At 44.2% G+C, this 13,766-nt stretch overlaps 1 protein-coding gene across 1 annotated transcript; it reads right to left on the reverse strand.

Moving 5' to 3' along the window:
- Positions 1-1,500: 1,500 nt before the first annotated feature.
- On the reverse strand, positions 1,501-3,819 carry LOC125535469 (PWWP domain-containing protein 5-like). Its single transcript, XM_048698523.1, has 2 exons — positions 1,885-3,819; positions 1,501-1,788 (listed from the first exon to the last, which is right to left on the reverse strand). Exon 1 carries the CDS (start codon positions 3,718-3,720, stop codon positions 1,921-1,923), a length of 1,800 nt encoding a protein of 599 aa, XP_048554480.1. The 5' UTR covers positions 3,721-3,819; the 3' UTR covers positions 1,501-1,788; positions 1,885-1,920.
- Positions 3,820-13,766: the final 9,947 nt, after the last annotated feature.

Below are 13,766 nucleotides of genomic sequence, written 5' to 3' on the forward strand. Positions count from 1 at the left end.
CCAAACAACTTTTTCTTCTTAATGAATGCAGGAATCTTACCATTTAGAGAGAATCTTCTTAATGAATGCAGAAATGCTGCCATTTCGAGAGAGAAAAACACCACAATATGTCAGATGCACATTACCCATACGAATATCCAAAGTCGGACGCGTGAATTGTCATGAAAAAGGTCAGATTTGGCATGCCTAAAAATATGTACATAAAAAATAGATGTACTGCGTACCTTTGTTTTTAAATGCAAGACGTTTGCCAGTTCAAATTGTACTGAGCTGCCAAAACGTTTTACATTAAATAACAGAGGGTGTACATTATACCGGCACCTTGGTTGACCATGAAAGAATTGGGTCCAAGGAAGGGGAGTATTTGCTAGCAAGATTCTACGAAAACAAATACTGTAGTACTACATCCTGAAGGTAGAGACGAAAATACACATCTTACTGGAATAATCTTCTTGACACTTACCCGGAAGAAAAAATACCTTGACACTAACCAGCAAAGAATGATCTACAGACACCCACGGAGTAGACAACACACGGCGTGTACTAATAATCGCTAAAATAACCGCAATTGCCAAATCTAGCATCAAGAACAAACATTGTGTTTCTCGGTACAAATAAACATGATAGCACGGAACTTGCCCAACATTGGGGAAAGTTGACAAAATATATGTCTAATCATGCAAAAAGTTTATGCACATGCTATAAAGGGGTTCACATCACAAGACACGAACTGGCGGCCAACGAGATTATAATAAGACCATCATGACATATAAAAGTCCTCACTTGGTTCTACAAAGCTCTATATATAGCTGTGATTTCTGAATCCACTTTGGTCGGAAGTCAGAGCCTTTCTCCAAGCCACTGTACTACTCCCTCAGTTCCCAAATACTAAGTCTTTCTAGAAATTTCAACAAGTGACTACATTCGGAGCAAAATGAGTGAATTTACACTCTAAAGTATGTCTACATACATTCGTATGTTGTATTTCATTTGAAATGTCTACAAAGACTTATATTTAGGAACGGAGGGAGTACAATGCAAGGTGCCCATAGAAACAAACCGGCATTTCTTTAAGCACGGGTGCTTATTTGCACGGAGTAGGCGTGCTTATTTGCACGGAGTAGGCGCTTGATTAGGCACCCCTCCTCTAAGCACATATGCTTAAGAAAAACCCCAGTTTATTTTACCAAGCAACTCCCTCCATAACCACCTTGCATTGTACCAGGCCACAAGCAGGGCACAAGCAGATACAAGACATACATCGTATGCGCAAAAGAAAATGTCAATAGTGGTCATGAATTATTCTTATCTAGACTGAGACTAATGACCAGCCTAACCAACCAAACTATGTTTCAGCATTGCATCCTACCACAGATTCTTCTTGAAGTGGCAACTATTAAAACACTCGTCGCAAAAGAAACAGCTATTAAAACATACGGAGCGATGCATTCTACGACAGAATTAAAGAGAACTATGGCCAAAACTGGAAACACAACAAACTAAGACAACAAACATAATACCATAAACATCCACGGCTGTGCAATGACTTCTAGACACAACATACAACAGGACAAGTTACCAAGGTACCATCTAACACACAGTTTAAACCACCTTCGACCCCAAGTACACAGGCAGCCTTCCAGATACATAACACTAGAGAGAACCTACAACTTTTCTCACTCAACTGGCCAACTCAATAGCTCACATGACCTGGTCAGCGAGTCTCCTAGATCTAAGTCGGTGACACGCACTTATGTTCCCCTGCTCCCATCTTCATAACGCAGTTCCCTGTTTTCATGATGTACAATGTTGGTAAAAGGTACACTAAATTGGCAGGAGCTAATGAATCAGGAAATGGTTCAAAATGCTAAAGATTATGCGTACCTCCAATGGTAAGATAGACAGCTTAGCCAGTGCCGCCTAAGGAATTTGAGGAGCAGATGGCAGGTATTTAATTTCATATGTGAGAAGTGCTGGACCAAAAGCATTGTACTTTCCTGAAGTGCTATAGGCTTGCTCCGCATCAGCATGGTTAGAGAAGACTACTTTTGCAGTCTTTGACTTCTTGGTGATCTCAGTCTGACCCTCGATGATCGCTCCATGAGCACGGAACACATTGTTGATACGATCCACCGAAGGAATGGATTCTGCACTGCCAAAGTATAGAATCAAAGCTGCTGGACCATCTGCTGGTTTCTTATCTGGAAGATCAGTAGAAGCCTCATCTTGAGGTGCTACTTCCTGCTTCGCCTTCTTATTGCCATTCCTATTCTGAGACACCCGCTTCCTTTTGCGGCCTTCATAATCACTTGATGTATCTCCATCGTCGAAATCGCTGATGATAATGTCACACCAGTAAGAATCTTCCGCCTTTCGAGCCGAGTAGATGCCCCCCGCGGATTTCCTCCTGCCCCTCTGGCCATCCGCTGTCTCCAACTCCAATTGTTCTGCCTCAATCTCATGTTTCGCCTTGGTAAAACTTCCAACGGACTTTTTCCTTCCTTTCTTACCACCAAATATCTCCAACAGCTCTTTATCATTCAACTCGCTCGGTGCTTTCGAGTCCTTGTGTTTTGAGAAGAAGCTAAAGATCACATCCACAGAATCATAACCCTTGAAATTGAACGGATCGGAAGCAACTGATGTAAGCTGAAGTAACAATTCGGCGGCCGATGGATACTCTATTTTCTCTTCCACCTCCTCATCCTTCACCTTTGCAGGCTGTGAGGGCTTTGCAGCAGAATCCGTTTTCCTAGGCCTCCCACGTGGCCTCCCGGTTCCACCACTGCGTGGTGCGGCGCTACTGCTACCCCTGCCCCTCCGGGCCCTCCTACGTCCAATGTCCACATCAGTATCAGAGTCACTGGCACCCTTCTTGCGTGGGTCCCAGTCCTCATCAGAATCGGCCTCCTGGACCTCCTCCTTCCTCTTCCTCCCGCTCCGGGACGGCGGGGTCGCCGATGAGTCGCAGTTAACCTCCCTTGCGCTCCTCCTGCCCCGATCCATGGGGGAAGGAGCGGCCAAAGCATCAGCATTCGCTATACCAAGCTCCAAGGTGTACACAGGGGGGTCAGGCAGAGCCCTGAACTCATCAAAGGCCCTGAGATGCGCCTTGGTGATGGCGGCCTGCACCCGGTTGCTGAAGCCCATGCGGTCGGCAGCCAAATCCTGGAGCGAGGCGAGGAAATCCAGCGGAACGAAGGGCCGCCTGAGGGAGGCGGGGGCGTCGGCGGCGGTGAGGGCGGCCTGGACGCGGCTGGAGAACTCGTCGAGGGAGGCGTCGACGGCGGCGTCGAAGTCGTCGGCCTCGCCGTCGTAGAGCTCCCCCACGGTGAAGTAGGCCTCGTAGGGCCTGAGCTGGGCCGCGTCGCACCAGGCGAGGGCCTTCTCGCCGAAGAAGGAGACGAGGAGCTGGGTGCCGCCGGAGGCGACGGAGAGGACCTCCCCCGGCCAGGACGGGTGGGAGAGCTTCTTGCCCCAGACCAGGTCCTTGGGGGCGAAGGCGGCCGAGGGGCCCGACCCGGCTAGGGCAGGGGCTGGGGCGGCCGGATCCGGCGCCGCGGGGGGCGGGGGGGTGGCGTTGCTGGGGGCCGGGGCCGGGGCCGGGGCAGGGGCGGGGGGCGGGGTCGGGGGGTTCTTGCGGGGGCGGCCGCGGCCGCGCTTGGCGGAGGCTAGGGTTTGGGGGACGGCGGCGGCGTTGAGGTCGATGTGGTCGGACATGGTGGATTTCTGGCTAGGGCTTGGCTCCCCTCCCCCCTCCCCTTGCTGGATCGATGGGAGTGAGTGAATGAAGTGAAATAATGAGGCAAAGGACGAACGGGGTGGGGTGGGGTGGGGTGCCTTCCTCTGCCTTCTCTTCTCTTCTCTTCTCTTCTCTAAATGCAATCTTCCTCTTGCTTAATGTAAGAGAACTCCGGTGATACTAGGAAAGCATCGATTGATTCCTCACTAATTATTATTTTGTGGGAAGAGAGAGCTTTATTGAGCAGTTATACCACATTATTATGAGCTGGTATATAAGTTGCTCATGAATACCATTACATTGCCCGCAAAAAACAAATGCCGTTACATTGCCACAAGTCGACAAATCGCGCGAAACATGGTTACAATTAGTTACGAACTGCTCGTGGATACGGAGTTATCCCCTCCAAAATTCACCGGTGAGTCTATGGATTTTCCTTCCCTTTGCCTGCCGCTTTGGCGGCCGGTGGCGGGGAAGAGAATCTCGGTGCATCTTCTCCGGGTAGTAGTTTAGGTTAGGTTTCCTCTCCAAAGGACGAACGGGTAGGGTGGGCGGTGGGGTGCCTCTCTCTTCTCTTCTCGTCCCCACTAAACACAATCTTCCTCTTGCTTTGAACTCCGGTGATAGGAAAGCACCGATTGATCCCTCACAAATTATTGTTTTGTGGCAAGAGAGATATTTTATTGAGCACTAATACCACATGATTATGAACTCTTGTATGAGTTGCTCATGGATACCGTTACATTGTTGCAAGTCGATAAACTGCGTGAAACATGATTGCAATTAGTTACGAGCTGCTCGTGAATACGACTGCAAGGCAACAAATCATGAAAAAAGCGGCAAATTGCATGAATGCAAATTTCTCCTAACTAATGGCGTTAAAAGTGCGAGTAACTCTGTCGGACTATATCTTCACATTTGTTGTGAGGAATGTTAGGAATTAAATTTCAACCAGAGAAGATTCCTCGTCGCATCAAACCACGTCGTAGTCCAATACATTTTTTAATATCCAAAAACATTACGGCTTCAACCATTATAGATACGAAAACCATACCATAAGAAGTATGATGCCCTCTAAATTACAAGCACCACTTCATCCTTCATTCATGTGCATTTAGTCAAGAAAATCGAAGAAGCCGGTAGGACCCCCACCACAATAGTTATGCATAATCATCCCGACGATGTAATGAGGAGTAATATCGCATTTGATAAGAGTTTTTCTCACCCTTTATTATAACTTTGTCGCCCTTTATTATCACTAATGGATATGGACTTATGTGGTATGCCTTTATTTCATCTTTCTATCCATATCCCGCCCAACAAAGCATGTCGTGTTATGACAGACCATGACCCACAAAAATATTGTAATGATGCCATATTTCTTACAAAATGTGTTTGCACTAATTCTATTATCTAATATTAATGGGCTTGTCAATTGCAATGCTAGTATTAGCTCTATCCTTATCCACAAGGGCATATGTCACCAATGACGAAGGCAATGAGATGAGGTGCAAACTGACATGGAGATTTGATGTCGTGAACATAACTTATGTTGCATGACGCTTGGATGCCAACATATCATGTCCATGTAAAGTGTCCTCTAAGGCTGGTTGTAATGGGGAGTATCACATACTAGTATCATGCATACGATACTAGTATATGATACTACATTCGTAATGCATGATATCATATGTTGGTATCATATATGACTACATTTATTGACATGCATGACACAAAGTAGCACATCATTTAATATGATACAGTATCATGATATGATACTCAAGCCTCTCTTTCTTCATTTAATTCTATGCCACTTCATCAAAATTGCTTAGTTGGCATGCATGATACTACCTATGATACTCCCATTACGACCAGTCTAAGTTGAGGGGACACCGCCGCACCTCGTGGATGGCATCCACATCAGCATGTGGTATATTAACTCTATTCAATGGCTTGTGTTGCACAATTGTAACCAGATATATAAGTTTCCCATGGATACAAATACACACTACAAGTTAATAAAACCGCGTGAAACACGATTACAGAACAAAGTTATGCGACAAAAACAGAACAAATGCAAATCCCTCCTACCTAGTTGCCATTAAATTGTGAGTAAGTCCTTTGGATCCCATCTTCATCACCCGCAAAAATAAAGTATACCATCTTCATCACTACAAGGAAAATGCTTATACACAGTAGCATAGTAGTAGCGCTGGAAACAAGTAAACGTTGCTGCTACTTTGTAGTAGCGTGGTTGCACTACAAGCGCTGCTACGATGGGCATAGCAGTAGTGCTGGAAATGCAAAACACGCTACTACTAAAACTAACAGACCGTTCCAGGTATGCTAGGGATACTAGTAGCGCTCATGGGAAACAAGCGCTACTACTATTGATCTTAGCAACAATGCTTTTCCCCCTACTAGCGCTACTGATATATTCAGTCCCCTCCTAATAAGACCAAAGTTTAGTCCCACCTCGCTCCGTGAACAGAATTTTCACCACCTTAAATATGATGCTTCTCAAACCATCACAACCACTTGGTCTTCATTGAACTCTATATGTAGGATCTGTGGCCGCAATAGGAATCTTCGCCGGTTAAACCGGAGAAGATTCCTATTTGACAATTTAGATTCTACACAAAAAGATCATTGATGATCAATGTATTTTTAAAAAAATTTGCATGCTTAGCTTTAGCAGTAGCGCTTTTATACAGATAGCACTACTGCTATTGATTTTAGCAGTAGCGCTTTTATTCAGAAAGCACTATTGCTACGGATTTTAGCAGTAGCGCTTTTTACGAACAAGTGCTACCACTAAGGGCCCTTATCCAAATTAACCGGCTCGCGCCTCCTCTCACTCTCCCACTCACACTCTTTGTCGCCTCCGTTGCCGTCGCCGTCCTCCTCCTCCACCCCAAGGTCGACCCCTCCCTCCTCCTCCTCCTCCCTCTCCGGCATCGGCGGACCCCTCCTCCTCCTCCTCCTTCTCCGCCGGTGGCCCCCTCCTCCTCCTCCCTCTCCGGCGGCCCCCTCCTCCTCCTCCTCCCTCCTCCCTCTCCCGCTCTCTCCTCCTCCCTCCTCCTCCCTCCTCTCTCCTCCTCCCCCTCCTGCTCTCTCCTCCTCCTCCTTCCCCTCCTCCTGGCCTCCTCCCACACCTCCTCCTCCCCCTTTTTGTAAATAGATTTTAGTTTTTGTTAAATGTAGTTTTTTGTTTTTAGTAAATGTAGGTTTTTACTATATTTTGTTTTTAGAAAATTCAAATAAGTAATTTGAAAATAATAAGTAAATGTAGGTCTTTTAATTAACTTAGATGTTTTTTAGCTAGGGAAGTAGGTTAGGTAACTAATTAGAAAAAATTCAATATAGTTTTTTTTACTGTTTTTTAGTAAGTGTTTAATAGAATTAGTTAGAAAATTAATAGAACTAGTTAAACTAGTTTATTTTTAGTAAGTACTAGTTTATTTTATTTATAGTAAGTGCTTAGTTGAACTAGTTGAATTAATAAAACTAGTTTATTTTTAGTAAGAAAGTTTAGGTATATGAGATTTGATGATCTAATTAAAATTTTACTATAGAACTAGTTTGTTTTTAGTAAGAAAATTAATAGAACTAGTTTATTTTTTTAGTTAAACCAATTATTCCCGCATCGACGTCGACAGTGTCTATCCCGCATCCTCGTCGTCGACTCGGCAAGGAGGCATGGGCTTGGTTTATTTTTAGTAAGAAAATTAATAGAACTAGCTTATGGAGTTTCACTAAGTCCTAAGATGATGATAATAATATTTTTGTTTATATTTTGTTTTTGCAGAGATCAAGGAGCCCCTGCATCATCCCCGCCACCGTCCCTATCACCGACCCCCTCCGACCTCTATCGGGGTGAGACCAGCCACCCCATGTTGTTAATTTAATTTAGGTATTTTAGGTGTTTAATCTTAGAATAACATAGTATGAACCCTAGTTATGATCGAAGCATGTTTAAAATGTAGGTTTTTAATTAGGTATAGTTAATAGAATTTAGGTGTATATCTTGAATGCTTATTGAATGCTCATATGATGTAGATATAAACATGTATATCTTGTGTTGCTCAAATAGGATATGTGCTTGCCCAAGTGACCGGCCATGTTTGCAGGTTACACTTCCTATAGTGGCCTATGTTTTGCCGGAGTGTTGATTAATTTCCGTTCCGGCAAATTTCAGGCGCTCGATATGCCCTTTTTTAGCAAAGGTCATGCTGGATTTTTCCGTGAATTCTGGCATGACTTGTGCTAGAATATGTAGGAAATATCGAGTGGCCTGGATTTTCTTGAAAAATAATTAAACGAAATTTCGGGTTGACTTTAAGTCTGTCGAGGCTCCATCACCGAAGGTCGAAAAATCTGTGAGGGAGTGTATCCACCATATATGAGAGAGGACGAAGAAGCCCGACTGTTGTCGTGGAGGTCGTTTCTCCTTCTTTTCCTTGTGCTAGACCTTTGTTATGCACTAGGGAAAGGAGGAGTAACGACCATCACCGACGGTCGCAAATGTCAGAGAGGAATCAGTGAGGGAGTGTATCCACCATATACACTCGACAGACCGATAGTCAACCCATGATGAATAATAATGATTTAATTTAATTTTTATAGTACATATATTGAATTGTACAAGTTTAATATTTGAATTATGAACGTAGGAAATGTCGTCATCGGACGACGAAAGTCTCCCGGGGGAGTGCAGCTGGTGCAACGACGACCGAGGTCTGTGCGATAGGCCTCACCTGGACGAAGATCGGCGCTTCAGCATTAAGCTCCAGGAGACCTTCAATGTTGAAACGGTACGCAACGACGAAAAGTGTTTTTTTCGTAATTAAACATGACTTCAACTATTTCAACGTGTAATTTTCATCTTTTACAATTTGAGTAGCTTATCCCATGTCATGTAAGACACCGTGTCTTGAAGAGGATGGGTTTTGAAGACCATGAAAATTTCGAAACAAAGAAAATTCACCTAAGGACCCATCATGATGTGGATTTTGAAGTAAATCTGTATAATTCTGAGAGCGTAACCCATTTTGGTTGCAAAAATTGGGAAGAACTTTGCAACATGTATGGTTTTTATGAGGGTATGCTTTTCACCATGGATCTTGGTGATCTTAACATCGACCAAGACAATATGGACATTTGGGTCCTTGTTGATGCGCTTCCAATTCTACCGCTATGTGAGTTTCTCAAACATAGTTATTAACTAATTTATATTGTTCATTTCAAAATAGTTGATAGCTTATTTCTATTGACAGCTTATTTTCATTGTTCAAACAATGTGCGGAACATGGTAGACATAACCTACTACATCGATGGCTCTGAGTTAACTTATCAGGAGAAAAATCATCTGGTCGCATTTTGTACTGATCTTGAGAATTACAATATCTATTATAACGGTAAGCATATTGAACAAAATCAACGCCCACAACTACTTTGTGTTCTACTCGTGCATAGAAACTACGCAATAGACCTAGCTCATGATGCCACTGTTGGGGAACGTAGCAGAAATTCAAAATTTTCCTACGTGTCACCAAGATCTATCTATGGAGAAACCAGCAACGAGGGGAAGGAGAGTGCATCTACATACCCTTGTAGATCGCTAAGCGGAAGCGTTCAAGAGAACGGGGTTGAAGGAGTCGTACTCGTCGTGATCCAAATCACCAGAGATCCTAGTGCCGAACGGACGGCACCTCCGCGTTCAACACACGTACAGCCTGGTGACGTCTCCCATGCCTTGATCCAGCAAGGAGAGAGGGAGAGGTTGAGGAAGACTCCATCCAGCAGCTGCACAACGGCGTGGTGGTGGTGGAGGAGCGTGGTACTCTAGCAGGGCTTCGCCAAGCACCGCAAGAGACGAGGAGGGAGAGGGGTAGGGCTGCACCAAGAAGGAGAGAAACTCATGTGTGTTGGGCAGCCCAAACCTCAAGTATATATAGGGGAGGGGAGGGGCTGCGTCCCCAACTAGGTTTCCACCCCTAGGGGTGGCGGCCAGCCTAGATCCCATCTAAGGGGGGCGACCAAGGGGGGAGAGAGGGGAGGCGCACCTGGGGTGGGCCTTAGGGCCCATCTGCCCTAGGGTTTGCCCCCCTTCCCTCTCCCTTGCGCCTTGGGCCTTGGTGGGGGGGGCGCACCAGCCCACCTGGGGCTGGTCCCCTCCCACACTTGGCCCATGCAGCTCTCCGGGGCTGGTGGACCCCCGGGACCCTCCTGGTGGTCCCGGTACGTTACCGATAAAACCCGAAACTTTTCCGGTGACCAAAACAGGACTTCCCATATATAAATCTTTACCTCCGGACCATTCCGGAACTCCTCGTGACGTCCGGGATCTCATCCGGGACTCCGAACAACATTCGGTAACCACATACAAACTTCCTATATAACCCTAGCGTCATCGAACCTTGAGTGTGTAGACCCTACGGGTTCGCGAACCATGCAGACATGACCGAGATGTTCTCCGGTCAATAACCAACAGCGGGATCTGGATACCCATGTTGGTTCCCACATGTTCCACGATGATCTCATCGGATGAACCACGATGTCGAGGATTCGATCAATCCCGTATACAATTCCCTTTGTCTAGCGGTATTGTACTTGCCCGAGATTCGATTGTCGGTATCCCGATACCTTGTTCAATCTCATTACCGGCAAGTCTCTTTTACTCGTTCCGTAACACATCATCCCGTGATCAACTCCTTGGTCACATTGTGCACATTATGATGATGTCCTACCGAGTGGGCCCAGAGATACCTCTCCGTTTACACGGAGTGACAAATCCCAGTCTTGATTCGTGCCAACCCAACAGACACTTTCGGAGATACCTGTAGTGTACCTTTATAGCCACCCAGTTATGTTGTGACGTTTGGCACACCCAAAGTATTCCTACGGTATCCGGGAGTTGCACAATCTCATGGTCTAAGGAAATGATACTTGACATTAGAAAAGCTTTAGCATACGAACTACAAGATCTTTGTGCTAGGCTTAGAATTGGGTCTTGTCCATCACATCATTCTCCCAATGATGTGATCCCGTTATCAACGACATCCAATGTCCATGGTCAGGAAACCGTAACCATCTATTGATCAACGAGCTAGTCAACTAGAGGCTTACTAGGGACATGGTGTTGTCTATGTATCCACACATGTATCTGAGTTTCCTATCAATACAATTCTAGCATGGATAATAAACGATTATCATGAACAAGGAAATATAATAACAACTAATTTATTATTGCCTCTAGGGCATATTTCCAACAGTCTCCCACTTGCACTAGAGTCAATAATCTAGTTCACATCGTCATGTGATTAACACTCACAGGTCACATCGCCATGTGACCAACATCCAAAGAGTTTACTAGTGTCACTAAACTAGTTCACATCATCATGTGATTAAGACTCAATGAGTTCTGGGTTTGATCATGTTTTGCTTGTGAGAGAGGTTTTAGTCAACGGGTCTGCAAATTCAGATCCGTATGTACTTCGCAAATCTCTAGGTCATATTATAAATGCTGCTTCCACGCTCCACTTGGAGCTATTCCAAATGGTTGCTCCACTATACGTATCCGGTTTGCTACTCAGAGTCATTCGGATAGGTGTTAAAGCTTGCATCGATGTAACCCTTTACGCCGAACTCTTTATCACCTCCATAATCGAGAAACATGTCCTTATTACTCCAAGGACAATTTTTGACCGCTATCTAGTGATCCACTCCTGGATCACCTTTGTACCCTCTTGCCAGACATGTGGCAAGGCACACATCAGGTGCGGTACTTAGCATGGCATACCGTATAGAGCCTATGACAAAAGCATAGGGGACGACCTTCGTCCTTTCTCTTTCTTCTGCCGTGGTCGAGCTTTAAGTCTTAACTTCATACCTTACAACTCAGGCAAGAACTCCTTCTTTGACTGATCCATCTTGAACCTTCAAGATCATGTCAAGGTATGTGCTCATTTGAAAGTACCATTAAGCGTTTTGATCTATCCTTATAGATCTTGATGCTCAATGTTCAAGTAGCTTAATCCAGGCTTTCCATTGAAAAACACTTTCCAAATGAACCCTATATGCTTTCCAGAAATTCTACGTCATTTCTGATCAACAATATGTCAACAACATATACTTCAGAAATTCTATAGTGCTCCCACTCACTTCTTTGGAAATACAAGTTTCTCATAAACTTTGTATACACCAAAATCTTTGATCATCTCATCAAAGCATACATTCCAACTCCGAGATGCTTACTCCAGTCCTTAGAAGGATTGCTGGAGCTTTGCATACTTATTAGCATCTTTCAGGATTGACAAAACCTTCCGGTTGTATCACATACAACCTTTCCTCAAGAAAATCGTCGAGGAAACAATGTTTTGACATCCTATCTGCAAGATTTCATAAATAATGCAGTAATCGCTAATATAATTCCAACAGACTCTTAGCATCGCTACGAGTGAGAAAGTCTCATCGTAGTCAACTCCTTGAACTTGTCGAAACATCTTAACGACAAGTCGAGCTTTCTTAATGGGGATACTTACCATCATTGTCCGTCTTCCTTTTAAAATCCATCTGTACTCAACAGCCTTACGACCATCGAGCCGTTCTGCCAAAGTCTACACTTTGTTTTCATACATGGATCCTCTCTCGGATTTTATGGCCTCGAGCCATTTATCGGAATCCGGGCCCACCATCGCTTCTCCATAGCTTGTAGGTTCATTGTTGTCTAGCAACATGACTTTCAAGACAGGATTACGTACCACTCTGAAGTAGTACGCATCCTTGTCATCCTGAGGTTTGGTAGTGACTTGATCTGAAGTTTCATGATCACTATCATAAGCTTCCACTTCAATTGGTGTAGGTGCCACAGGAACAACTTCCTGTGCCCTGCCACACACTAGTTGAAGAGACGGTTCAATAACCTCATCAAGTCTCCACCATCCTCCCACTCAATTCTTTCGAGAGAAACTTTTCCTCGAGAAAGGACCCGATTCTAGAAACAATCCCTTATTGCTTTCGGATCTGAGACAGGAGGTATACCCAACTGTTTTGGGTGTCCTATGAAGATGCATTTATCCGCTTTGGGTTCGAGCTTATCAGCTGAAACTTTTTCACATAAGCGTCGCAGCCCCAAACTTTTAAGAAATGACAGCTTAGGTTTCTCTAAACCATAGTTCATACGGTGTCATCTCATCGGAATTACGTGGTGCCCTATTTAAAGTGAATGTGGTTGTCTCTAATGCCTAACCCATAAACTATGTGGTAATTCGATAAGAGACATCATGGTATGCATCATATCCAATAGGGTGCAGTTATGATGTTCGGACACACCATCACACTATGGTGTTCCAGGCTGTATTAGTTGTGAAACAATTTCCACAATGTCTTAATTCTGTGCCAAACTCGTAATTCAGATATTCATCTCTATGATCATATCATAGATATTTTATCCTTTGTCACGACGATCTTTCAACTTCACCCTGAAATTACTTGAACCTTTCAATAATTCAGACTCGTGATTCATCAAGTAAATATACTCAACATCTACTCAAATCATCTGTGAAGTAAGAACATAACGATATCCACTACATGCCTCAGCACTCATTGGACTGCACACATCAAAATGTATTACTTCCAACAAGTTGCTTTCTAGTTCCATTTTACTGAAAACGAGGCTTTCAGTCATCTTGCCCATGTGGTATGATTTGCATGTCTCAAGTGATTCAAAATCAAGTGAGTCCAAACGGTCCATTTGCATGGAGTTTCTTCATGCATATACACCAATAGACATGGTTCGCATGTCTCAAACTTTTCAAAAATGAGTGAGTCCAAAGATCCATCAACATGGAGCTTCTTCATGCGTTTTATACCAATATGACTAATTGCAGTGCCACATTTGTGTGGTACTATCATTACTATCTTATACCTTTGGCATGAAAATGTGTATCACTACGATCGGGATGGTATTATTCAAATAAACAGAGTAACCATTATTCTCCTTAAATGAATAACCGTGTGCGAT

This window comes from Triticum urartu, chromosome 2, assembly GCF_003073215.2.
Source record: "Triticum urartu cultivar G1812 chromosome 2, Tu2.1, whole genome shotgun sequence".
NCBI classification, from domain to species: domain Eukaryota; kingdom Viridiplantae; phylum Streptophyta; class Magnoliopsida; order Poales; family Poaceae; genus Triticum; species Triticum urartu.